Consider the following 25803-nt stretch of genomic DNA (forward strand, 5'->3'; position numbering starts at 1 on the left):
CATGAGCTCTGGCTCGTTTGCCATGCCGTCGTGATCGGACGTCGGGGGCAGATGTTCGCCTAGCGAGTGGATGCGCTCGAGTCACAGGTTGGCGCGGACATCTAGTCCATCGTTAGGCCAATTCAATGCCAGGTGTTCTGGTTGCCCATAAAACCTTCTTCGAGAGTACGCTCCTCCAGGTTCCGGATGAAGTCCCTGTTTCCACGACCGCCTTGCTGCACCCGGCTCCCCCTTCGTCCGGCCCCTGTTCGAGTGGCATTTTCCGCCGCTGTTGCCAGGCTCTCTCCAGTTGGTGGGTAGTACGCCGGGCTTGGCTGCAGCCGAATTGGTTGACTGGGATCGAGGTGGCTGGCCACTCGTTGGATGGCAGCAGGAATACCGCTCTGCTGCTGCTCCATGGTCGAAGCACGTGGCCGTTGCTGCCTCATGCCTCCTTGTTGATACATGTTGGGCTGGGGCATTTGCGCATACTGACCCTGAGCCATCTGTTGAGGCTGCTGGGACATGACCATCGGTCCATACTGGCCCGACTGTTGACCATATGCTGAGGGCATGTTTCCATGACTGCCTCCAGGAGAATACATGGAATTGTTTCCATACATCTGCGATTGCACATGACCAGACTGAGAGTACTGTCCCGAGTTCATCGAGGCGTAAGCTCCTTGGGCTGCCGAAGCAGCTTGTGCCTGCGCCGCTTGCGCACGCTGCTTGCTGAGTGCTTCGGCTTGTTGCTGCTGCTGGGTTCCGGGCGCTGGCGATCGGTTCAGCGAGCTCGACTTGAGGTTCATGGGCGGAACAAAAGGACCAGTAAACTTTTGTTGCGTGATAAAAGGATGAAGTTTCGCTTGCTGTGGTGACCATCGCTCCAGAGGGTTGATAGTGAGAAGACCACGAACGAAGTCGATGAAAGCGATGCGATTGTTCATTTCTGTACCTGTCAGTAACGGTCGCAGTAGTACTTGCATATAATGGATACATACCTCGATCAATCTCGCTCTGCTTCATGTTTTTCCGAGGCATAGGGTACGACTTGATGATCTCAGGGAGGGTGTTGGCCTGGAAGTACTTCTTGCTCGGCTGCTCCTTGGTACCGCGCTCACGGGCGTACTGTTCCATACTCTTGAGGTGATATGTCCGTCGACCAAACTCGTCTTGCCTCTTCTCGAAGAAATCACCAGCTTGCTTGCCCATCTCGATCATCCAGTTAGGCGGGTTGCCGAGCATCTCGACGATTCGCGACACTTGGTTGTACTCGGAAGAACCTGGGAACAGTGGCAGTCCCAGGAAGAGCTCCACCACGATACAGCCCAGGGACCACATGTCGATAGCGGAGGAATAAGGAAGGCCGAGCAGGACTTCGGGGGAACGGTAGAACCGGGACTGGATATAAGTGTACACGGTTTGTCGCTCGTCACAAGCCGAACCGAAATCGATAATTTTGATGATGGGGCTCTCGAGGTTCTTGAGCAAAATGTTTTCGGGTTTCAAATCACAGTGAATCAGGCGGGCCTTGTTGAGGAGTGCAAGACCATTAAGAAGCTGCTGGGCAAAGACGCGGACCAGAGTGGTGCTGAGTCCTCGGAACTGGTTTTGCTTGATAAGCTCGTACAAGTTGACGCTGAGGAGCTCAAACACCAGGCAAAGATGTTGACGGTGGATAAAAGTATCCTTCAGGCGCAGAAGATGATGGTCGTCGTTCTTGTCGAGCTTCGTGTTGAGCTGATTGCAGGGTTAGTCTTCGTGAACGATGGCCTGTGGGTTCTAATCGCATCCATACCAAATCGAGTACTGAAACCTCCATCATACTCTGGTTGAAGTAGGCTGTGCGGTTCTTGATGACCTTGACAGCCACCACCTCTTGGGTCTTGAGGTTCTGACATTTGACAACCTGACCAAAGGTACCTTGACCTAGCACATCCAGGATGAGGTAACGGTTCCTAGAAAGGTCAATATTAAGCGCCTGATAGTTGGAGGAACGTAATGCGACGTACTTGTGACCCGCCTCCTCGGAACCAAGGATGTCGTTGACGTAGAGAATGTAATCGCTATCCTCGTTGTCATAGCCATCGTTCTTGACACCTTTACTAGGCTTAGTCAAGACTCTACGGGGATTGCGCGACGATTCGTATTTGAAGCTTGGGTTGCAAATGCGGTATGTGGCAGGCAGATGAACGGTTAGAGCTTGAAGGGGCTGCGCAATCCTGTAAGCATGGAGTGATACGGACGAGCGGGAAACCGCAAAAAACTTACGCTGATGAAGCCGCCTTCAGGATTGGCGCGACGGAACGGAGGCTGCGAATTGACCTTGGGATGAAGGTCAGACGGAGCCCTCAGCTTCTTAAACTCTGGCACAGGGCCTCTGCTGACGGGCACAGGCCTGCGAGGAGACTTGGGATCGAGGTTGAAGGCGCCATCGATGTTGGCAACAACAGACGAAGGGTAGCCCTCTGGGGGGTTTCCAGACGCGTAAGGGTTGATGGGAGGCAGCTGCTGGCCTGGCTGGTGCGGGCGACCAGCGGGAAAGAAGGAGGCTGAGAGTAGTCCTGGCGTGTAGGTGATTGTCGCTGCGAGGTCGGGCTGGTGAACTGGCTGTTGGAACCCGACTTGGGCGCATACGGCGAGGTGGGGGACAAGGTCTCCATGGGAGAGTATCGCTGGGTAGCAGACGAGGGCTCCTGGGGAGATTGAAGGTTGACGGGACGGCCGCCCGACAGGTGAGACTGGTGATGGGGCCTCATGGGGTACTTGATGCCCGCGTGGGCGTCGTGAGCATCGTGCATGGCAACGTCGCCGTTGCCGTCGCGCATCTGAGGGGGTGCAATGGGGGAGGCGGCCGGGTTACCAGCGGGAGCAGAAGCGGGCGGAGCAGCGCCTGGATGAACGGGAGCGCCGCCGTGGTACTGGTCGTACTTGTATCCGCCAGGAGGAGGAGGCTGGGAGGTGTAGTCTCGGGGCACCTGGGAGTTGCCGTTGTGTCTTCTCGAGGAGCTGGGCGAGCCTGCGGCGGGATATGCCTGCCACTGGGTATCCATGGCGCTGACAGCTGCGGAAGCCGAGTCGAGCAGCTGAGGCGACAGCGTCAAGGTGGTCGCCGGGGTGGTTCGAGGAAGTGGTCGACGACGGCGGCGGGGGAGCGGTTGTTGTGATTGTCGTCGCCAGTGGGGATGGGGGAATGCGTGGTTATCGGCTCTGGGTCGATGAAGGTCGGCGTCGAGAAGATCCCGCCGAGGGAATGATGGAGGAAGGAGTGGGAAAAATGAGAGCAAGAGATGGAGGAGAGGCTGGCTGACCCAGCTAGGTAGTGTAGCTAGCTACCTGGGTAGACAGGATGGATGGTTGGCTGCTGCTGCTGCTGGTTGGGTCGGGGTGTAATGCAGTCGCCAAGTTGGAGTTGGAGTTGGGTTCAGGCTGGTCCCGTCGGTCGCGTAGAGCGTGAGGTGCCCGCTAGCTAGTCCACCAGCCCAGCAAGCCAGCGCGCAAGGTCAGGTAGGTAGAGGCAGGTATGGAGTACCGTAACAGCACAGCACAGCCAGCACGGAACAGAACAGCACACGCGCAGCACGTATGTACGTGCGAATTGGAGCTCTGGTCCTGTCTGGCTCTGGGGGCGGGAGGGGGCGGGATTGGGCAGTCGTCAGTGGAGGCCCAAGGCCCGGGGGTGGGTATGGAAGAGGAGGGAAGCGTGAGAGAGCGTGTGTGTCGGTCAATCAGTGGATGAGGGTGGTAAAGACGAGGATGACGCAGAGGCGGCGAGATGACGAGAAGGTGGTGATATGGTACAGTACGGCACGCCAAGATTGGCTTTGGGGTTCTCGATCGATAAAAAAGAGGAAAAGGAGTAAAATGGAAAGGTTAATAAGCGCATGTACTACTCATGGTGAGAGAGCCCGAGACCGAGAGGAGGCGGATGTGGATGTGAGAATGCGAGGGTGCAAGGTGAGAAGACTGCGGCTGCGGCCAACCCGGGGGACACAAGATTTGTCCCTCACTCAGAGAAAAAGGATGAGACAAGACCAGACGAGGAAGGCGGCAAGTGGGCGGCCCGAGTATGAGAAAGAGGGCATCCAGCAATGGAGAGAAGGACGACGTCAAGAGATGGATACCAAGGGCACGGCGGGAAAAGCCACTGATGACTACCTAGAGGTATTACAGAGGGTATCGTTACTGCCATGGAGTCCAGCCAGTCCAGTCCAGTACCAAACAGAGCGCCAACTGACTCTGTGCGCACAGCACGCAGATACAACCACGATCCAATCTCGAGTGGTTGTCAAATGCCGACGGGACGATACCTACCTAGGTCTCCATTCTAACACAGACCCTCGAACAAGACGTACGTCGTCTGTCTACTTGAGCGGATAGACATGCTACCCTTACGCAATCGCATGGGACATGATAACAGACGTAGAAAAAACAAGGCAATCCGGCAGGAATAAATGCCCAAAGACCCTTGATTATCATCCCTTCAACCTGCTGTAAGCCCTCGCTTCGTCCCTCGGTCACGTACCCGGGCTGGGCTGCTGACAGAGGGCGCTTCGCTTCACGTCGTTGGGCTTGAAGCCCGGACCTCTCTCACACTCTTTCTCTTCTGACTCTTCTGACCTTGGAACCTCGAGCCGAGCCAAGCAAATCGATCCATTGGATTGATCCATGCCCAGCCGCCGAAAAGCCGCGCCCCTCACCCAGCTCAGCCCTCTCCTCGGGGGACCGACTCAGGCAAGGTTCGTTCGTTCGTTCGTCCACTTCCTTGCTGGAGAAACGATGGGAGATTTGCGGCGGCCACAAGGGGATGAGGGGGCGGCGGCGGCGGACTAACATGGGTCGGCGGCCAAGAGAGACAGACGATCCCTTTCCATGCGTGCGTCGTCACGAATCAGCGCTCACTGGCGCTTTTTTCTGCAAGCTTGACGCCGTTCGCGATGGGGATGCTTGCGTGGATTGGCATAAACTACACGATGAACAAGAAAGAGTGGCATCAAAAACGGTGTTTTTGACCGACATCGTGGCAAACCGATCTCCATGATTTTCTCTTCCCCCTCTTTGCTGGCACTGCGTTTCCCGTCATACCAGCAGCTCCATCGAGTTTGCCCAAAGAAAGAATTGGCTTTGGGTCCATCCGGAAATGCTCTGCCAACACGGCACGACGTCCAAGCAGGGTTCTTGAGAAATCCAAATGCTGTCCCCCCGGCTCCATCCAGGCAAGCATCTCTACCCGATTGATGCCAGCCAGCGTTACCAAGAACCAACAATGAAGTCCTTGTCCCTGCTTCCTCGAGCATGTATTCAAAAGAATAAAGACATGGAAAGAGAACGAGGGCGAAAAAACAAGTTTCACAATCCCAAACGGTCCCCGCAAACCCTCACGGCACCTCACGCCCAGGCCCTCCCAAGCCCCAGAAGCAGCCCATAAATCGTCCCAACCCCGTTTCATAAGCTCACCATCTTCGGCCCAACGTACGTGGCTCTCGTGTCCATGCCATACCCGCCCTCGCCGATGGACCAAGGTAATTCACCTTTCAGCTGTTCCAAGTATTTCTCTCACTGCTGGTATTTACCAAACTTCTTCTGCGTCTTTCACTTGCACATGTCACACACAAAGAGCTCCGAAGTCAAACTCGATCCTTGCTGTAAGACGGACTCGTGAGGTATGGAGGTATCAATTGGTGACACGAGACGCAACCCGTCTTCAACAACAGCGAGCATCAGATCAGAATATGACTTCCATTGGATCGCTCCAAGTTGTAGTCGGCCTCTTGCATCATGTGTAGGGGAGAATAGATAGATACCCAGACAGCACTCACGCTCTCCAGCTTAGCATCCATCTCCCGCCCCATGTGCGTATGCCTTGTCTGCCTTGGTGTTCAGTTGTCCATGCATTAATTAAGACCACTTCTTCCATTACAATCCCGAGGCCAGGGCTCAGAATATGACATTGCATTCGCCAAAGAATGCCCCTCGTCATCGTTGTTTCATTCATTCGTCTCTCATTTCATCTTGCGTTGCCTCCTCTCATAGAACCTCCCCGAGACTCCCTTGTGTCCAGAGTAGCATTCTCTAGGCACCTTCTTACTCACTCCTCACCTCCATACTCTTCTCCCCATCTCTTGGGTCGTCAATTTTACAACGGCTTCTTCTTCTTGCTCGCTTCTCCGTCATGCCGTGTACCGAGGTAAAAATGAAAATAAAGGGGACAAGGAAAAAATCCGTTAAGAAAATCTCGCCGCTAGATACACAAATAATGATCCATGGAATGGAATTGCCGCCCCCTCGCCAGCCACTGAAATATCAGACGCTCCATTGACAGGACAGATACACAAGATTTGGATGGAACATTCATAACCTCGTCAGATAAGGGAAAATTGAAATGCCAGACTGGTCCCTGACCCAAATGCCGCAAAGCTAAGGTGAAACGTTGATGGTATCCTGGGATTAGCGCTCGTACAGACAGAGAGATAGAGAGAGATTTGAGAAACATGTGGCGCTCCCGACTTTTGTCGACGAAAAGAGAAGAGAAGTAAAAACATGGATCCATGCATACAGTAGATTGTAAGCAAAACAGACAGAGACAGAGACAGAGACACAGAGAGAAAACCATAACCACCTCTTTCCCCAGAAACAGGGGAGGGACATGACAGAATTCCCCTTCTGTAGGCAAGGCAGTAAAACTTGAAAATGCCAGCAGATAGATATCAACAAGACAAGCTGACGAGAAGAATCCTCGGAAATGTGGAAAGAAAACAGGGGGGTAACAGGCAAAGGGAGGAAATGCCCAGAGTATGGTTATCTCAAATGACAAACACTTGCATCCCTGGTCATCATTTTCGTCCGGCTTTCAGCTTCTTGTCTTGCTTTGGTCTCGTTTTGCCTCCTAGGCCTGGTAACCGCCAAATCCGTTGTTGAAGTTTTGTCCGGGGCGAGGCTGCGCCCATTCGGCGTTGGGGGGCTGCTGGCCCCGTCCGTAGCCTCCGGCGCTCTGGGGGCCGGCGTATCCCATCGGGGATCCTCCGTAGCCTGCCGGCGAACCAGTCTGGGGGCCGCCGTAGTTACCGGGCTGTCCGCCGTACTGGGCTATTCCATCGCTGTTAGCTACAAGATCTGCCTGCTCGCTCACGCTTCACACTCACCACCATACTGGGGGTAAAAGGTAGGCGTACCCGGGTATTGAGGAGCTTGAGCACTCTGGGGACTGTATGGCTGAGAAGGGTCAAATCCTCCCTGAGGGTTGGGCGTCTTGTCCTTGCCCCACTGCAAACACATGTCAGTCATCTATCTCGTACAATCATGGGTGGCCTCAGGGAGAGGCTTGATGAGGTAGGGCAAATCATACGCTGCACTTGAGGGGTCGACCGTTGACATTGTATCCGTTCATTTGGCAGATCGCCATGGCGGCATTCTCGTGTGTGTCCATCTTAATGAAAGCAAATCCACGGTCGGCCTGGAATCGCGACTCGACGACGAAGCCAAAGTTCTGGAACAGCGGTACAACATCGTTGGGGGTTGTGTAAGGGGTGAGGTTTCCGACGTAGCAGGTAGTCTGCCAGCTGGGGGTTTGGGTCAGGATGACTTCGTAACTAGCGACGCCATGCGCTGGGAATTGGTGGTGTCCGTAGGGAGTGGTAGGGGTCATGCCCATGGCCTGCATGGCCTGCTGCTGAGCCATGGACGGCTGGCCCTTCTGGTTCGCCCAGTTGCATCGGATGGCTCGAGAACCCAGCCATTCGCCGTCCATCGAGCTCAGGGCCTTCTCGGCGTCAGGTCGGTCCCGGAAGGCGACAAAACCGTAACCTCGAGAACGACCGGTCTTCATATCCCACATGACACGAGCCTCAGAGACGGAACCAAAAGCAGAGAAGGCCTGGAGAAGGACCTCGTCGTTGACCTCGTTGGACAAATCGCCGACAAAAATGTGGAAGTGGTTGGAAGTATCCTCCTTGTTTGTCGTGTTTGACTGATACGCCCAGTTGACTCGGATTTCCTGCGCTACGTGTCAGCTTCGGTCCTCCAACGAGTTTGCCAGTGATGTGTTACCGATTGGTGAACCCGTCGTCCGTTCAGGGTCTGCATAGCACGCTCAGCAGCACCAGGGTCATCGTACTCGACGAATCCGTAGTTGTAGCCCCGCGCCTGCAAGGTTCTTGGTTAGCCCGCCTTTTCTTTTTCCATGATGCAGTGCCCAGCTCTATGGCCGTGGCGAAACGGGCTCAGGTCTTACATTCTTGTCAGGGATGATCTTGACGTTCTGGACATGACCCGTAGTCTCAAAGATCTGACGCAACACATCCTCTGTCACGCGCTGGTCCAGACCACCGACATAGAGGGCGCGCTTGTTAGGCTCAGGGGCGGCACGGCGGAAGCCCCCCGCGCTGGTGGGAGACATGATGCCTCCCTGGTCGCCAGACCTGGGCGAAGTGATGGCAGTCGGGATCGGGTTGGTGTTCTGAGGGATATGCAGAGGCGGAGGAGGAAGAGCCTGGCTGCCATTCTGGCCGCCTTGAAAGCCCTGGGCACCAGCATTGGGCTCGGGCGGAGGAGGCAGCTGGGCCGTGTTGGAGGGAGTGCCAGCGTCAGCCATTCTCGAGGATGTCGTGGAGGAGAAGTCGGAGGATGCGGACGGTTTGGAGGGGAGTAACAGGAGAGGATGGACGACAGAGATAGGGTGGTAAGGCTACCTATGAGCTGTAGTCGGTCGGTCGAGGTGGAGCGCAGTCGGCGGTCGGTGACAGTATGTACCTTGTAGCGTTTGACAGGACAGGGGTCAACTCGGCGAGGAAGCTAGTGACACGGTGGGCACAGAGGGGTCTGATCTGACGACGGGAGGGAGACGGGAGGCGGGAAGTGGGAGTGGAAACCCAGAAGCTCGGGGAGGAATCCGCAGAGGACCGAGTGTTTGCGATGCGATGCGATGCGATACGCAGCGCAGGGCAAAGAGAAGCTGGAGAGGAGGGGTGCTCGAGAGCTCGGGTTTCTTGAGCGGAAGCCAACGAGACGTTGCCAGTGGACTTGAGACGTGGGGGAGATTGGTGAGCCGCTCAACGGGCAGCCAAAAGAATCGCGGCGGTACCTTGCGACCTGACGTGACAAATCGGAGCCCAGCAACCGCACGAGAGACAACGACCAGATAATTTGGAGTTGGAGGGACGGCGAGAGAGACTCTGAAGTTGTGGTGAGTTAGGTAGCAGTTGCAGCAACGATCGATGCGCAGTAGAAGACGGACGAGAGAGAAGCGACAAAGCACGAGGAGAGGAAACGAGGAAGAAAGAAAAATCGGACACAGGAGAGGAACCAGACGAAGCCCAAAGGAAAATCGCAAGAGCCACTCCAACAGACAGATTTCGAATCCTAGTACTGGCGGGAAAGCAAGGGAAGAGAGGGAGGAAGAAGCGCGCGGGCGATGGAGGGGCACGGGCAGATTAACTACCACCACTCATTGGAAGTTCGCACAGTCCTCTCTATACAGTACAGCACATACTAACAACCTGGTATCAATCGGTGACCTTTACCGACTATCCACCTCAACTGCCAACCCAACATCCCCTGCAGGTGCCATGACCAGTGATTGGTTGTCCTGTCATTCTTCACGCTTGATTCGATCACATGGTCAAGGATGTGAAAGGGTGAGAGGAGAGACAACAGGCGGGCGGGAGTTGAAGATGACGAGGCAGGGCCAAGAGTGGGATACGAAGGTGATTATTTGGCCTCGAGAAGCCATAAGCTATGGCTAAACTCATTGTGCCACTTCTCTTACAAACTCCATTCTCCAACATGATCAACTCCAATGGCTTTGCTGTGTCTTCAACCAGCCCACAGCGCCAGCGCTAGTCGACTAACATGGCTGTATCCAGCAGGAATGGCGTGACAGAGTCTGCCTCGACAACTTCTCCGCCTCAGATATCAACCCTGGTAAACATATCCCGCGGGAAAATAGATGAGCTCTCCAGTCGTTTGCAGAAGAGCGGTAAGTGATATTCCGGCGCCGCGTTGAATGGTGGGTGGCTGGCGTCAGAAGTCGTCGTTTGCCAACGTTTGCCAACGTTTGCTTGCCTCGACCCGAGGATAATATCACATTGGTAGAGTTTCCTAATAGTCGGGGATCATACAGATTGTATATCTTGTCCAAACGCTAAGCGACATATCAAAAAGAAAACGCCCGCTTTACTACACAGGTACTATTTATTTCAGGGACGCTTCGCAAAGGCAAACGCATGCACAATCATCGCGGCCCCTCCTCTCATGGGCACCAGTCCCAACAACCAGGGCGAACTAGCTAGTTCAAGTATATGCATTATATCATTGTTATCCAAGATACCTAATATATTTCTTTTCCTTATGTGCTTACCCAAGTCTCTTCCTCCCCAACAGGCCGATCTAGAAGTGAAACAACTTCGAAGTTCAGACAGTGAATCTTGGGCGCACGTGACTTCGCTCCGTCAAACTCACTTTCGTTGGATGGCCTAAGCTTTGGGGGCGCGTCTTCACCTTTGTGATTTCAACCTCGAAGACAAACAACCCATCTTGCAACCTCTTGGATCTACGACGTGCTTAAAGATCAGATAATTGGAGGCTTCTCATAAGGCCTATTCCCCTGCTCTTTTCAAGGCACCTCGGCTACTTGACCTTGACAATGGCGTCCCAAAAACCCCAGGACCCGCTGGACGTCCTACAACTCATGGTCAACGACGTTGTAAGGATCCCAAGCCCACCTCCGATTTAAGCCTCGTTGTTGAGCCGTTCTTTCTGACCACTCATATCTCAGCTTGTTCAAACTGGCAAGGCTCTTCGCGCCTCACGGAAAGATGCTCAGGGTAGCGTGCAACCGCCTCATGGCGCACTCAAGTCTAAACTGCCCGACACCATTCATACCTTTCATTCTGCCCTGAACGAATTAGAATGGGATATCGTGAGTGATCCCCAAAAGGCCTGACCTTTCCAGACACTCGCACTCACACCCACAAAGATCAACTCCAAGTCCGTCTTGATGCGTGACCTCAAGAGGTTACAGGAACAGAGACAACAGAAGCAGCAGAGTCAGCTACCACAGCCTATACCGGCACCTCAGGCCCCTCAGCCTATTGAGCCTCAGTCCAAATCGCCCATGGTCATTGATATTGAGTCATCACCACCCCCTCCCGCCGCCCAACCTATGGCCGATATGACAGGCAACAAGCCTGTCGCCCCCTTTCCTGATATGGGTATGGGACTCCCGGATGTTGGCCAGCAGGATGTGACGATGAAGGATGAGCCTGTGGCGCCCATGCATCCCAACCTCCTTGGTGAGGCTACTCACATCAAGACCAGCGCCTCACCTGCTCCAGCTGCAACGGCACCAATGGCCCCGATGCCAAACATGGATCAAAAGCCCCTGGACAACAATACGATGGACCTCACGGGGGACATGCCTCATTCGGAGCTCAACTTTACCAACATGGGCTTCGCTCTGGCCCCAAACAACGAGTCACAGAATCCATCCACCGCCCAAGAGCCGTCGTTTGACCTCACGACATTTGCTCCTACTGAAGGAAACGACGATATCCTAGGTCTCGACAACCTCTTGCCCACAAACGCCGGTGGCCAGGCGAACCCCGCACCACCACCGCCAGGACATTCTGGTGATATGTCCATCAAGACAGAGCCTTCAACAAATACAGACACCCAAGCGGCCTCGCAGGAGATGAAGACGGAATCCCTAGACCCGGTGTTCGACGACGACGATATTTTTGGCAGCATCGAATCCGGCGGCGGTCTCGGAGGTCATGGGGTGGCTGATGCCACGTTCGAAGACCTGATGAATGACCATGATGACGACGAGTTTAACTTGATGGAGCACGGCAATTTCGATGCTGAGTTTTTTGGAATTGACAAGATGGAGTAGGCTTATCTTCCATCACTTCCAGGATGACGGCCAGCGAGGCAACGTACTGCCCGTATTATGGGAGAACTGATACATCTCCCCTCACGCTTCATTCGCCGACAAGCCAAGACATACACCCCTCCCGGCCAATGCCAAGACGACTCTGATGAGCGGTTGGAGGCTGGGAGTGACATACTCGCATGCCCTTACTTCTTGGCTCATGCGGCAACGCCCAGAGCGCTGGGCCCGACTGGCGTCGACGATCCATACACGTTCCTGCATGTCTTGCCGTCTTGGTAATCTTGGTGTTTTTCAGTGTTTTACAGTTCATTTCTAGCTTGGGTTTTGTTGTAACCGTCTTGAGATTGCATTATTAGAGAGTCGGCGGGCGTTTGGGATACTGGGATGCTATCTTGGGACTATGAAACATGGTGTGTTCTGGGAATGCTAGAGAACGGTGCTAGGTATGGTGGATATCATTGATAGGTATGTGCTATGGATACAAAATGAAGCAAGTCTTGCGTATGGACAGGCGCTATGTGGGAACAAACAAAAAAGAAAACTCCTCCAAAAGCATGGATATCCCTCCTCTTTTTGCCAGTCTCGCTAAACAAAAGGAAGACAAGTAGATCAAGTAGTTCGCTATCAGATAGAAACAAGAAAACGTTGGGCGTCGTAATTCGTCAAGGGTGCTACTGTTTCGTCGAGGCCCGTGGCACATAGGCCTTGTTGCTCATTGTTCATGGTCGGTTGGCCTCTGGTCATGAAGAAGCCACTGCGACGCGGGCCTCGAGTTCACGGCGCTTGGCGAGTAGGCTCTTGAAGGCGCCAATGCAACGAACGAGGGCATCCTCGTCGTGGGCGCAGAAGCGGTAGCTCTTCTCCTCGGTGATGACCTGCAGGCAATGCTTCTTGTTCTTGCTCAGAGGATCCATGTCAACAACGTTGACAATCGAGGAAAGTGGTAGGATCCAGCGAGCTGTGTACTCAGACTCATCCTTGTAGAGGATAAGGTTACGGGGGCGGAGTACAGCCCACATGTCCTTCCACTGGCGCATTCCGCTACGGTTGCGCAAGAAGTAGAGCCAGCCCTGCCAGATGACACGGTCTGGGTCCTGGTCAATGTTGGACACGCTGGTCTGGCTAGCGGAGCGAATACCCATGCCGGGCTGGCGAATGGGGCCTGGTGGAGGGAGGCTGGTGTGCGACTGAACGGCGAAGCTTTCGAATGAGGTATCTTGAACGCGGAGACCCTCGGTATCGGAAAGATCGGAGTGGGACGCAAACTCCGCGCCGGACAATCCGGAAGATTCGAGTATAGATGATCTCCTCCTGCCCCCGGAAGTGCCGAACTTGTAGGTTGACGTGGCCAGGGGCTCAGGAGAGCTCGAAAGGAAACGCTCATTCTCGCCCAGTCGATCCAACGAACCATTGATAGGGACTGGGTTCATGCCAGCCAGGGACTGTCGCGTGACCCTCGGGCTGGACAGAAACATCTCGTCTTCCTCCTCGTCGATGCGCGCATCCTTTCGAATCAAGGCGATCCATTCCTGGGCTTCCTGGGCAGATTGCGCTTGGAAGTGGTAGTTTCGGGACGGCGAAAAGAGCCCAAATACGTTCTGGCGTTTGTGCTTGGGGTCTTTGAGTTCGGCGACGGCAGTAAGATCGGACAGGTAGATTTGGTGTCGCAAACGGTCCTCCTTGTCAGTCTTGTACAGGGAAATGGTGTTGGGTCGTAGCACAAGAAAGACGCTCTTCCACTTCTATAATCAGAGGTTAGACCCAGTTGGACTTGAGCAGCCCGTCAGGAGCGCACGAGGGGTACGCTCGGAACATTGCCAAGGAGAACACTCAGGATAGTGCATACCTTGGTCTTTTGGGTGCGCTTCTGCACATAACCACTCTTCACAACACGATCAAAGTCGAAGCAGCCATCATTGTTTACGGGGGAGAATGCAGCTTCGATGTTGGAATGGCTGCGAGGTCGCGTGGAGAAATCGAACTTGGTGTTGAGTGAAGCCTGCATCTGAGGCACAGGGCGCTCGACGAGTGTTCCGGCCATGGTTGACTAATCTCTTGGAGCTGGATGATTTGAATTCGGGGCTGGGAGTGACGGCGATGCCATGCGCATGAGGCAGGATAGAAACGTCGCGGAGGAAGCACGGTCGAAAGTGATGTCCAAAAATTCGTAGACCAAGAGATTGAAGCGCTCGAAAAATCGTTATAGTCGTCGATCGGGAAATCAGCAGTAGATTGAGGTAAAAGGCTCGGTGAAGGTTGCGACAAGAAGGATTGGCCCCTCGGCCGTCGAAGTCGAAGGGATGGGGTTACAAGCAGGGATGCGAATGGACGCTGGGTTGTAACCGTTGGGACGGAGGATGGATCCAGGTACGAGAAGAGAAGGTGGTGGAAGACGAAGCGGCGATTTGGGTGGGCGTGGAACGTGATACCGGCGTATGTGGTGAGACGGATGAGATGAGTCTGGATCAAGTGGTTTCGCAGTGTCTAATAGTGGGTGTGGTTTGGTTTGGTTTGTCGCAGCGTGCGTGGGGGATGTTGTTGTTTATTAGAGTACGAATACGGAGGCACAGCAACAGGAGCTGAAGAAGCAAGCTTTAGGAGAGAGAAGTAGGTTGGAAGTGAAGCAAAAGAGGTGGCAAGAAGAGATGAAGGGGATGAATGATTATGCAAGAACTGGAGGGTCAAGTGTAGAATGCGGCTTTTACTGAGCAAGGAAGGTCGAGAATGTAACGAAACGGGACGAGACGAGAGAAAGGGGAGGAGAATGTGTTTTGATCGACATGGAAGCGGAGGTTGTCTTGTCGCAGGATGGTCTCCAGAATGAATGACGGGGGGGGGACCTGCTAAGCACCTGGAACCTAGCTAAGAAAAAAGCCAAGTCCCAGATCTGCAGGTACTTGTCAGCACGAGCGCCCAGCCAGGGCTATACTTGGCATCGCTGCTAAAATTGGAGCCAAGGTCAAGTATTTACAGTTTGGGGCAGCGTACCCCCAGAGTACCTGTTGGAACCCTCCGTCATGCATTGGTACAAGTAGGCTTTTCTGCGGCCGGGGCGTTTCGGCGAGGAGGCGCTCGTGTCGAATCACTCTGTGCTTTTTGTCGACAGACACGGATGCGGGCGGACGACGCGGCGTCAAGGCTACAGACTGTGAATCGGCCATGAAGAAATGAGATCGGGAAAAGCAGGTCAAGATCAATCCGTCATAACAGTAGACTAGCTACCTAGCTCTAGGCTACTGTATTTTAGAGCTCAGTTCTGGGTGCAGATTGCGTCGCCTCTGAGGCTTGTCAAGCTCGGACGGGAGCATCGGTACATGAGAACTCTACTTGACTCTAAGCATGAACGTTGAGCCCGTGTTCGTAAGTCCAAAGAATGAGGGGTTGAAGCCAGCAGATCTCTCTCCCTCCAGCTCCATCTCCAGGCGGCATTACATCAGGTGGCGCAAGGTCGAGACCCTGACCAAGTTGCGCCCGCCGGGGATCAGTCTTACGTACGTACCGCCAGTTGACGTCTTTTGCCTCGTCCTCCACGACCCGTCGGCGATGACATCCAATCCTTCGGGCAGTGCCCGTTGGGGGTTGCTCAGTGAATGACTTCAACCTAATGTTGGGACGAAGAGAGGCTGTGCTGTGCAGCTGCTGACCAAGGCAGCGAACAATGGATGTCCGCGCATCCCGGGCCAGGAGATCCGCCCCGGCTCTGTGTAAAGTTTGGCCATGCAAGCAAGCAGACACTTTGAGTTCTCTCCATTGATGACTGTCGTGCGGCTGCATGCACATGGCCGGCCGAGCGCACACCCAAAACGGGACGGCCAAGGTCAAGGCCCGGCCCGGCCAGACGGTCGGTCGGTTGCTAATTCTGATACAGGGCGCTTCTCCCAACCCATGGGTTTGTGAGACGATAACTGGTGGCTATTATGAGAGCGAAAGGGCCCTTGTTCCCTGTCGCCCGCCTGTCGTATCGAACTATTCCGGTGGGGGATGTTCAGGGCATGGCAACAAGGCGAAACATTGCTGCTACAGGGGCGAACATGAGCGGCTCTTCCATCAATGATATTAACTTACCCTACGGTCGCTTCTGATTTTCCTCGGTTTTGTCCTTGCATTTTGTTTCTTGCCGTTGCTGGTTAGCAAACGCCCTTTGACGACTTTTGTTGAGTCATCGGCGAGTGTTCGACCCAGCAGCCATTGTCGAATCACAGGCTTGGTTGGTTGCAAATTACGGCATCACCGGCAGCTACATACTCACCGGTGGCCGTATTGCCAATATCCAGCCTCAGAAAAACAGTATATAAGTAGTAGAGTATAAGTCTGTCTATCAAAGGCATCACTGTATCAGAGGCATCCCTTTGAGTTCCGTTACAGGATCAGCCAATTCCTTAGTAACTTGTGTCTAAGCCGTGTCTGTGTCACCCCACAGAATCTCTCTCAACCAACTACACCAACACCATAATCATGGCCAACACCGAGAACGAGATTCAAGACAAGGTGAAACAGGTCCTTCAGGGGACACCGTTCGCCGTCTCGTCGCTCACGAAACTCTCGGGTGGTACTGCCAACTTCATGTATCATGCCACCCTCGAGAACCCCTCCTCAGAATACCCCGACGGTGTGGTGATTAAACAGGGTGAAGGCTATGTTGCTACTAACCCTGCTTTTCCTCTAACGACATCGCGATGTGTAAGTATACTCGTGCAAACAGTCGCCTCCATTATCGTTTTAATAGCTTCCACAGGCCGTCGAGCAAGAGTCTCTCGTCCATCTTGCTGCCCTCCCTCCGGCAACAACACCGTCCTGCGCCATATCCACACCCACCGTGTATCATTTCAACAAAGAAACCAACACTCAGGTCCAAGAGTACCTCACCAACGCCGTCAGCCTCAAGGACTATGCTCTCAAGCACTACGCCGCCCCAACTCCCGAGTCGTTCAAGCCTCAGTGCGAGCAGCTCGGCCACGGCCTCGGCGCTTGGCTCCGCGCGTTCCACTCCTGGAGCCAGGAGCCTGGGCAAGCTGCGCTTCGAGAAGTCTTTGCGGGGAACAAGGAGATGCAGGTTCTTAAGAACATGATTAACTACCAGCAGCTACTGCAGAAGGTGGACCAGCACCCAACCATTCTTGGTGATTCAAGGGACGTTATTCAGGGCATCAGCGATTTGGCTGCTAAGGAGCTCGAGGATGAGGCTGCTCTAAACGTCATTCACGGTGACTTTTGGACTGGAAAGTAAGTTGGACGAAGATGCAACGATGTCTGATTAGAAGATGGCTAATCATGGAATAGTGTCTTGCTGCCTGATGTCTCCATTCAAGAGGGCACTCAGACTCCCATCAGAATTGTCGACTGGGAGCTAGCAGAACTAGGCGTCCGACCTCTTGATCTTGGTCAGATGATTGCCGAACTATGGCAGCTGAAGCTATACAAGGATATCGACGCTGGCGAATGGTTGATCAGGGCATTTGCTGACGGCTACGGCGCAGTCGACGATGAGTTCGCCTACCGCACAATCATCCACGTCGGCGTTCACCTGATTTGCTTCGGCTCGCAGACGCCGGGATGGGGCACCCCTGAGCAGAACATCGAGCTGGTCAAGGTGGGCAAGGAGATTTTGGTCAAGGCATGGAACAAGGAACGAGAGTACTTCAACGACCATGTACTTGGCAGTTTGTTTGGATCTCAAAACTAGCATGCTGGGCTTCTTGTAACATTCAGACTCGACATAGAATCGATTGAAGCACAAAATAGATGCTAGATGCCGAACGGTCTCTGTTGTTTCCAAACTTGTAGGGTTAATATTTCTCTCACATGTGGGTGCATAATTTTGCTTGAAGCTACCTACCTTATAGTTCAAAGATTATAACCGTAATATGAGCTAAGGCGTGTTCTTGACTTGGTTTCCTTTAAATGAATGAATACTTCTACATAGAGACTGAATAGACAAGTGAGCCGCCTTTTGCACGTGTAATTGAGTACGACAAGATAATAGAAGGATCAATTTTCTGTTTGTTGGTGACTATTGAAAAAAAGGTTGCACAAGACGAGGTCTGTTTCTTTTACTGATATGGGTTTTGCTGGTAATGATATAGATATACGCTTGGCGATGACTGACTCTTGGGATGCATTTGTTGTGTGTGTAAGCTCAAGCGGTTGGCGGCGGCGAAAATTTCAACTTTTCACAAACTTCACTCCATCACGCCTTCTTGCTACCCAACCGACCTACCAAACACTTTCTACCCCTCCCTCAAGGCAATAAACTAGAATATAAAATTCTTACACTATACGGACGAGGCCTTAAACGCTCTATTTCGAAGATTCAACGTCCGTGACGGACAAGGCCGGTCTACCCTGTATAAGCCACCCGAATCCCGTCTCCGTCTCCGACCCCGACCCCGATGCCCAGCTCCGACACCAGCCGGCCTTGCAAGCGGTGCAAGACCGAGAATGCTCCGTTTAATCTGCGAAAGGACCCTGCATGCCGGTAACTACCCCCTAGTTTCACAAAGGCCTTTCTCCAAGCTGTCGTTGTGAGGCACCCTCTGACTCACTCACAGCGATTGCTTTGTTCAGTATGTCGTCAACAAGATGATCAAGCGTCTCGGCGCCATGCATAAAGACATCCGTGTCTCAAGGTTACCGGTTCATCGCCGATACTTGGCCGGTCTTTCATTTGGTCCCTCATCAAGTGTTCTTGCCCAGATCCTTGATGAAACGGCCCATCGCCACTCAATAAATAAGGCATCATCACCATTTGAACCCATTATTGTTCACGTCGACACGCATCTGTCACCACAGGGAGGAGAGTCCCCTGCTAGCAAGCTCCTTGATGAGTATCGTCAGCGCTTCCCGCACGCCACCTTCGAGTGTGTACCTCTCACAGATGTCCTTTCTGTCAAGAGCATAGATTGGTCAACCTTACCCCTGGACGCTGGTATGCCAGATGAAGACCCAGTCGCCCGTCTCCGGAGGCTCTTCGATGCTCTTCCCACCGTCACATCGCGCGCCGACATCCTCCGTCAGCTCGTCCGTCATCTCCTCCTTCACACGGCCATAGAGCGCTCTTGCTCAGCACTTCTGCTCGGCCACAGTACCACAGCCCTCGCCGCCTTGACACTTTCGGAGGTTGCCAATGGGCGAGGCTTTGCAGTTCCACTGCAGGTCGCCGATGGCATGACCACAGTGTGCAAGTATGAGGCGACACCGAACGGCGCTGTACAGGAGACCAGCCGGCTTGAGTTTCCCGTCTACTACCCCTTGCGCGAAATCTTTCGCAACGAGATGCTACAGTACATCGACCTTGTGCCTTCGCTCAAGGAAGTTGTGCCTTTAAATGAGGCGGACGCCACAGCCAATGTAGTCTCGCACAAAGATATGAGCATCGAGGAGGTGATGGCGCGATACTTTCAGAGTGTCGAGGAAGGATACTCGGGTATCGTCGCCAACGTGGTCCGTACGACAGGGAAGCTGGAACGCTCGCAGGGGAATAGTTTCTGTGGAAGTTGCGGCATGTCACTTGATGCTGAAGGGGACTCGCGATGGGCGGGCGAGATAGGGGACGATTCCGGCCACGGGTCCGGTTCTGGAGGCGTGAGCCGGCTGTGCTATGGGTGTAAGCGATCCATTCACGGATAGGAAAAGCTTATATAAAGATGAAGCTTGGAAATGAACAATAAAAAAAGCACCGTTATTTATTCTGGTGTCTCTGTGTCTATATGACCGAAAACCCCCCAAGATGCGCCGCGCCGCCTTTTGATTGCCCGATCCATGGCCTAGGTAAGGTAGGCAATGCCAGATGCTCCCGTCTTCTAACCAAGGTGACCATGTAAAATAGTACTCGAGAAATATCCACCCTTCCTATCGTAACAAGAGCCATTATGCTCTGGTATCCAATCGGCCCTCAGACCTCTCCTCGCTTGCCTGACTCAACTCTCCCGCAACAGCGCCTTAAGCTGCCATTTCCATCCTGGGCAGAATGCGATCTTCGACCTTGCGTACCAGCTTGTTCGTCTGCTCCGCCAGACTGAGCGTCAGGATGGTGTGGGGTAGGATTCGGGCGAGATGAGGCAGGAAACCCTTGTACAGGGCAAAGACACCCTCGGAGTGAACTGTCTTGGAGAGACAGTCGATAACGCCCTTGTACAGGTTTCCATTCTGGTTGTAGAGACGGGACATGACCGTGTCTGTAAGAGTAGAGCGTCAGTGACTGTAGAGAAGTGTTTAACCGGCAGAACTAACCAGGAGGATGCATGACGCAGCAGACGACGAAACCACTCATAGCGCTGCAAGCAAGATGCAGACCGGGACCCTCTTCCATTCCAAGATGACGAACAAGACGGCGCTTCGCAAAGAAATAGGTAGGGAGCTGAACGGAGCTACCAAAGGCGGTTCGGATCATAGCAGCTCGCACGCCGCGGTAGAGGCCGGTGATACCTTCGCTGCCGTAGATGGACTTGAAACCATGCCATGCGCCTCGGTAATGATGTTGGGTACCAACTGGTCGGAACTCGGAGTAGCTTTGGAGACGGGTCTTGACGAGGAAGAAGGGGCTGCCGGCAGCGGCGCCGATGACGCCCGACGAGGCACCGCACAGCATGTTGATGCCGAGGTTCTGGGCCTTGCCGTCCTTGAGGAAGAGAGTCGCGAGGCCATGGCGCATGGGCTCGTAGAAGCCGAGACGACAGCCATTGAGGAGGACCTGGTAGATGTAGGCGGCGCCGATGCCGCGGTAGATGCGACGGACACCCTCGTTGCGCACAATGACGCTCACGCCGTGAATCGGGCCGCGGTAGTGGTGAGGCTGGTGGCCCTTGTTCTGGAGCTCGCCCTGCAACTGCATGCTACAAAGGGAAGATCGCAAGTCAGCTGGAATTGAATTCGACGGGCGACGAGACTCTGGAGGCTGAGAATTTACCGAATCTTGACCGTCTCAAAGGATGGGTCGCCGTGACGGCGCCGCAAGCGGCGATGCCACCGGCGATAAAAGCGCTGTAGAGGGACACGGTTAGCACGAGAAAAAGGCCACAGTCGCAAACAAGGAACTCTCGAACGCCATGAAAGACATTTAGACGAGTTTGAGGCAGGTAAGCTTACCCAACGGTCGTCGACATGACCCCGAGCTCTCCAGACGCAAGGAGGCGGCCAACGGTCGAGTAGAGGAAGAAGGAAGCGAGCGGAAGAGGAAGGGAAAGTTCCCTAGAGGGGTCGGAGAGCTCGGGAGAGAGAACCTGTGTCGACGATTGGCCGCAATGAGGAGCTCAAGAGATCCGAGAAGATTAGAAGCAGCAGAGAAGGAAAAGTGAGCAAGCGAGAGGAAGTTTTGGGATGGAAGATGCGCAGAAAAGAAGGGTTCACGCCGTCACCGGCGGCTTCGGACCCTATCGCAGCACGAGAAATTGTCAGCGCAGAGGTACCACCTGCAGCGCAATTACACTAAAAAGGTACATACAGTACACAACGTGGGCTGTACGCGAACCAAGCTTCTCGAAGGGCGAGTGAGACTGGGGGGTAGGTAGGGGATATATCTGACTCGGGATCTACTAAGGCCTTTGTAAGACACGCTCCCGCTGACGAAGATCGGGATTCATCCAGCCGACTAATCTCTAGCGAACCGTTCCGATGCAATGCCTCCATCCCGGGCACACACTCTCAATGCCCAAAGCCTGCCTTGGGCTGGGTACTGGCGGTCCTGCAGTACCCGTTGTTCTCAACCGCGATCCAATCTCGGGGGGCATTTTTTTTTTCTTTGCTGCTGTTCCCGCGCCGGGGTCGGGGGCCGGGAAACGAGGTGCCGACCTCGGCGGCGATTTTCGCGGGGGAGGAAGCGGGCCCACGGGGGGACCACACACACCTTGCGTCAGTAGGACCACTCCCCCTTTGACTGGGGACAAATGACGAGCTCTGATTTGGTGAATCGTTGGGCAAGGAGAAGAAGAAAAGACTCCACGCTAGGGCCAAGGGGAACAGCAGAACAGCTGTCGTGGGCGATTCAACACATGGCTCGTCTTGCGCTATTGACCATTGGGATAAGCTCGGCTTGTCACGGCTCATGGCGGTTGTGCAGATGTGACGCTCTAGGAACCTGATTTAGTAGATTCGCGTGTAGGATTGCTTCTTTGCCTGTGCTGAACTGCACACGACCATCTCGCAGTCACAGGCAGTATCACATCCGCTCGAGCGAGATGCATTGCATCAGTCGACAGATCCATGCTCAAAGGCTTGATTTCACAGAACCTTGTGACATGTTACAGAGCTTTGTCGTAGCGGGATTACAGTGGGATTAATTCCATGCCTGGGCGCTTCTTCAGGGGTCCACAGCCTGACGAGCAAGCCGTGGCGGCCTTCAGGTTCCAGGTCCCATTCCGATGGCCGTCGCCTATGGTGCTGCACCCCGCAGCGCTGAGGCTGCCTGCACCCCTCCAGCTGCTGCCGTTGGCTCTCGGCGTGGTTAGCTCCATCTGCGGAAAGATCCAATTCCATCCATCAACACCATCACACTCGGGCCAAAGTAACCGCGAACCCGCCCTCCAGACGTCACCCCCAGCTCGATACATACGCTTCGCATGCGCTAGAACCTTGACTCATAGCGACTGGGCCGCTGAGCCCTTGGTTCTTTGCTTCAACCCTTGCTATCTGTGCGATTGGGTCCTCGCATCGTTCACGCGCTCCGTGGGCTTTGTCCCTCGAGCTGTTCACTTCATTGGCATAGCTTAGCACCTCGATCTGCGCCTGCAGCCTCGTAGCCCACCATGGCTTCCACGCCTATGGATATCGACCGGTCGAATACCCCCAACGGCTCTTCCCTCAACATTCATCGCACCATTGGCGCCACCGCCTCCGTCTCCAACCTCTCCGATGTGATATCCAACTTTCGTCCTACCAAGGTACGACCCTTTGTTCGTCTTTCACGGCCGAGCTCTAATCTCTCCACGTCTCTTACAGCTGTTTCGCCGCGATGATATCAAGGACGGACGCCCTCAGCCCCATGTGCTATCGATCGATTTCGACGACGAAGGCGAACTTATCATGACCTCAGCCAGCGACGAGACGATCCAGATTTACAATGTCAAGGAGGGTCGCCATGACAAGAGCTTGCTCAGCAAAAAGTATGGCGTCAAGCTCGCCAAGTTCACTCACACAGGCTCAAGCATCATCTATGCCAGCACCAAGCAAAATGGTACCTGACCTCACCTCGCCAAGCGGGCTCCACGGAACATGTAACGCTGATTCTTGCTGTTAGATGCGATCCGATACCTTGCGACGCACGACAACTCGTTTATCCGCTACTTCGAAGGTCACGAAGGCAGCGTAACCTGCCTGTCCGTTCACCCTGGAAGCGACAATTTCATCTCCTGCTCCCGAGACAATACGGTGCGCCTATGGGACACGCAGACCAAGAACTGCCAGGGCCAATTATTCCTCCGATCCCCCTACCTCGCCGCATACGACCCTTCTGGTACCGTCTTTGCCGTGGCCTGTCCAAGTAGTGGTACGGTCTTGCTCTATGATGCGCGCAACTACGACAAGGCCCCCTTCGCAACGGTTGATGTCGTGGAGCAGTGCCGGCGGGTGGATTCGCAGTGTCTTGTCAAGGGGTGGACAAAACTTGAGTTTTCTAATGATGGAAAGTCATTGCTTGTTGGAACCCGTGGTAATGGACATTTCCTGCTCGACGCCTTTGAGGGCACGCTCAAGGCATACCTGCGCAAGCCAAACGGAGGGACAAGACGGCTCGCGGTTGGCGAGGCAGTATCTGGCGCTTCGACTGATGGAACTACTTTTGAGAGCAGTGGCGACTGTTGCTTTACCCCTGATGGCCGGTATATCCTCAGCGGTTCCAAGAAGGATGTGTTGGTCTGGGATAGCATGACGACCCCAGGCGACAACAAGGTCCTCGAGCCAAACTGGACGCTGCCTGATAAGAGGGAGGCATCCGTGCTAGGCTTCAACCCTCGCTTCAACTTTTTCGCTACGGCTGACCAGGAGCTGGTGTTTTGGCTGCCTGATCCCCATGCATGAGGGAGCGGATCAGGATGGCGATAGGATGGGGTGTTTGAGAAGTTGGAAAACAAATAATCTCCATGAACGCTTGACGGAAAGGAAAACAATAGATACCCATGAATCATGATCTGGGATGCGATGACTGACATTGAATGTAATGGAAGAGCCTGTATATAAGTAGACTTTGCAACAATAAACCTGAATTTGACCTATCAGGCCACTTTGTACTCCGTACCTAACCTGCGTAGGAATGAACAAAGCATCCATGCTAGACCCGGCACCCATAGTATTACCCAATTAGGACTCGAAAATAGGTCGGGGTTGGTGAGACCTGGAACCTACACAACCGAGCTTACTCTCTCCATCCCACCACAAATAAGACAACTTGGGCAGCATCCTCGCTCCTTTACGCCTCGTTATTTAATCCATTGAAAGATATAAGCACATCATCATGGAGCCGCAAGTTACTGAGCAGGCTGGCGATCAAATAGACGGGCGTCCAAACTTGGCCGGTGAGTTGTGCCAGGCGCATGGAGGTTACAGTTGCTGACAACCAGGCAGCGATGCCTCCCGAGATTCTGGCTCTGATACTGGACCAGCTATCAACGTCTCGGGACTACTACAAGTCCATGTTTCGCATCGTGAGAACATGCCGTGTCTTGGCTGTCCGGACTCTCCCACGCCTCTACTCGCAAGACGTCACAGACTCGCTCAAGCTTCCTCGCAACCTGGACATGCCCATCGCCCTTCAATGGGCCTGCTGGTTCGGCGCCCTGGGGACAGCGGAGAGGTCGTTGGATGCTCTAGCCAATGTTTGCCCGGATCTTGCTGCCAAGCTCATGAAGCCTTTCAACAATGACAACCTCTACAGCTTGCGCTATCGTATGGCTGAGAGGAGGCGCGCAATTACCCCCGCGCATGGCTACATGCACTGGAAGGATACCTCCTCTCTGTTGCATCTTGCTTGCCTCCGTGGAAATACTGCTATCGCTAAGCTGCTGATTAGCAAGGGAGTGCATCCGAATGCCCTGGACGGGGCCAACCTCACTGCTTTGGCGTACGCGCTCAACCCGGACGTGGTGAGTAATAGAGACGAGTTCCAGAGAGAGGTAAAGAGGCTAACGGAATCAAGGCCCGGCTCCTTATTGAACAAGGAGCCGATGTCAACATCAAACCACATGATAGTGACGAGACAGCGCTATGCCATCTCATCTCCCTAGGTCCAGTGGAGGCCCGTAAATGGGAGAACGAACTCAACCTATCGCAAGGTCAGGGCGCCGTGAGAGCAGAGCACACGATCCAAGATTTCCCGGGAACCATCAAGTTTCTCATCCAGGAAGCCGGTGCAGATATCGACGCAGAAAAGATTGGCACAACCAATCCGCTTCAAAACGCTGTTCTGACTCGTCATGTTGAAGCTGCCAAGCTCCTCCTGGCCGCTGGAGCTTCGCCAAACCCTGTAGATACGACTACGGGCAGGAAGAGACTGTTGCTCGCTGATGCGCTCAGGCCGGGTCACAACCAGGAAGTTGTGAAGTTGATGCTTGACGCCGGAGCTGAGGCTGATGTGGACGAGGACCCCTACGAAGGACGCATCGAGCATCTCCCCATTATGAATTTGACGCTCAGGGGCAGCAATCCTCGGTATGCGAGGGAGGAGGCCCAGGTAGCGCACATGGTCTGTGAGAGAGCCAAGAACATCAATGTGGTGGTTGACGGACACCCTGCCCTGTGGCACTATGTGAGGGCGGGTCGGCAGGATATTGGCCAGGTTTTGATTGAGCATGGGGCGGACCCTCAGAAGGCGAACGTTGAGGTTCGAGATACTGTTCTGCCGTTGGTGGCATTGGATACTCCGAGTGCACCACAAGATGATGGGGAGACGCTTGATGGATAATCATTAAGAAGCTCTTGAGGAATTACTACATTTAAATCGAAGAGGCGGC

At 54.1% G+C, this 25803-nt stretch overlaps 11 protein-coding genes across 11 annotated transcripts; 6 read left to right on the forward strand and 5 right to left on the reverse strand.

The window, feature by feature from the left end:
* Window positions 1-122: 122 nt before the first annotated feature.
* On the reverse strand, window positions 123-3032 carry MRS44_010356 (uncharacterized protein; the record flags this gene model as incomplete). The annotated part of the gene is made up of 6 exons (XM_065620087.1): window positions 123-928; window positions 981-1719; window positions 1778-1937; window positions 1992-2191; window positions 2251-2543; window positions 2600-3032. 6 exons carry the CDS (start codon window positions 3030-3032, stop codon window positions 123-125), a joined length of 2631 nt encoding a protein of 876 aa, XP_065476276.1.
* Window positions 3033-6865: 3833 nt separating this feature from the next.
* MRS44_010357 (uncharacterized protein) lies at window positions 6866-8569 on the reverse strand (the record flags this gene model as incomplete). Its single annotated transcript, XM_046281258.1, has 5 exons — window positions 6866-7065; window positions 7122-7242; window positions 7325-7972; window positions 8026-8121; window positions 8210-8569. The coding sequence occupies 5 exons, from the start codon at window positions 8567-8569 to the stop codon at window positions 6866-6868; spliced, it is 1425 nt and encodes a 474-aa protein (XP_046131200.1).
* Window positions 8570-10618: 2049 nt separating this feature from the next.
* On the forward strand, window positions 10619-11866 carry MRS44_010358 (uncharacterized protein; the record flags this gene model as incomplete). The annotated part of the gene is made up of 3 exons (XM_046281257.1): window positions 10619-10678; window positions 10751-10894; window positions 10952-11866. 3 exons carry the CDS (start codon window positions 10619-10621, stop codon window positions 11864-11866), a joined length of 1119 nt encoding a protein of 372 aa, XP_046131199.1.
* A 740-nt stretch (window positions 11867-12606) lies between these two features.
* Window positions 12607-13907, reverse strand: MRS44_010359 (uncharacterized protein; the record flags this gene model as incomplete). Its single annotated transcript, XM_065620088.1, has 2 exons — window positions 12607-13608; window positions 13713-13907. 2 exons carry the CDS (start codon window positions 13905-13907, stop codon window positions 12607-12609), a joined length of 1197 nt encoding a protein of 398 aa, XP_065476277.1.
* A 1292-nt stretch (window positions 13908-15199) lies between these two features.
* MRS44_010360 (uncharacterized protein) lies at window positions 15200-15972 on the reverse strand (the record flags this gene model as incomplete). The annotated part of the gene is made up of 2 exons (XM_065620089.1): window positions 15200-15566; window positions 15932-15972. 2 exons carry the CDS (start codon window positions 15970-15972, stop codon window positions 15200-15202), a joined length of 408 nt encoding a protein of 135 aa, XP_065476278.1.
* Window positions 15973-16321: 349 nt separating this feature from the next.
* On the forward strand, window positions 16322-17549 carry MRS44_010361 (uncharacterized protein; the record flags this gene model as incomplete). The annotated part of the gene is made up of 3 exons (XM_046276460.2): window positions 16322-16546; window positions 16602-17089; window positions 17147-17549. The coding sequence occupies 3 exons, from the start codon at window positions 16322-16324 to the stop codon at window positions 17547-17549; spliced, it is 1116 nt and encodes a 371-aa protein (XP_046131197.1).
* Window positions 17550-18255: 706 nt separating this feature from the next.
* MRS44_010362 (uncharacterized protein) lies at window positions 18256-19492 on the forward strand (the record flags this gene model as incomplete). The annotated part of the gene is made up of 2 exons (XM_046276459.2): window positions 18256-18341; window positions 18415-19492. The coding sequence occupies 2 exons, from the start codon at window positions 18256-18258 to the stop codon at window positions 19490-19492; spliced, it is 1164 nt and encodes a 387-aa protein (XP_046131196.1).
* Window positions 19493-19804: 312 nt separating this feature from the next.
* MRS44_010363 (uncharacterized protein) lies at window positions 19805-20696 on the reverse strand (the record flags this gene model as incomplete). The annotated part of the gene is made up of 2 exons (XM_065620090.1): window positions 19805-20040; window positions 20096-20696. The coding sequence occupies 2 exons, from the start codon at window positions 20694-20696 to the stop codon at window positions 19805-19807; spliced, it is 837 nt and encodes a 278-aa protein (XP_065476279.1).
* Window positions 20697-22144: 1448 nt separating this feature from the next.
* Window positions 22145-22570, forward strand: MRS44_010364 (uncharacterized protein; the record flags this gene model as incomplete). The annotated part of the gene is made up of 1 exon (XM_065620091.1): window positions 22145-22570. One exon carries the CDS (start codon window positions 22145-22147, stop codon window positions 22568-22570), a length of 426 nt encoding a protein of 141 aa, XP_065476280.1.
* A 35-nt stretch (window positions 22571-22605) lies between these two features.
* On the forward strand, window positions 22606-23875 carry MRS44_010365 (uncharacterized protein; the record flags this gene model as incomplete). Its single annotated transcript, XM_046269862.2, has 3 exons — window positions 22606-22740; window positions 22799-23033; window positions 23097-23875. The coding sequence occupies 3 exons, from the start codon at window positions 22606-22608 to the stop codon at window positions 23873-23875; spliced, it is 1149 nt and encodes a 382-aa protein (XP_046131194.1).
* A 433-nt stretch (window positions 23876-24308) lies between these two features.
* On the forward strand, window positions 24309-25754 carry MRS44_010366 (uncharacterized protein; the record flags this gene model as incomplete). Its single annotated transcript, XM_046276458.2, has 3 exons — window positions 24309-24369; window positions 24419-24936; window positions 24990-25754. The coding sequence occupies 3 exons, from the start codon at window positions 24309-24311 to the stop codon at window positions 25752-25754; spliced, it is 1344 nt and encodes a 447-aa protein (XP_046131193.1).
* Window positions 25755-25803: the final 49 nt, after the last annotated feature.

Source organism: Fusarium solani (genome assembly GCF_023522795.1).
Source record: "Fusarium solani strain SB1 chromosome Unknown bctg00000006, whole genome shotgun sequence".
In the NCBI taxonomy this organism is placed as follows: Eukaryota; Fungi; Ascomycota; class Sordariomycetes; order Hypocreales; family Nectriaceae; genus Fusarium; species Fusarium solani.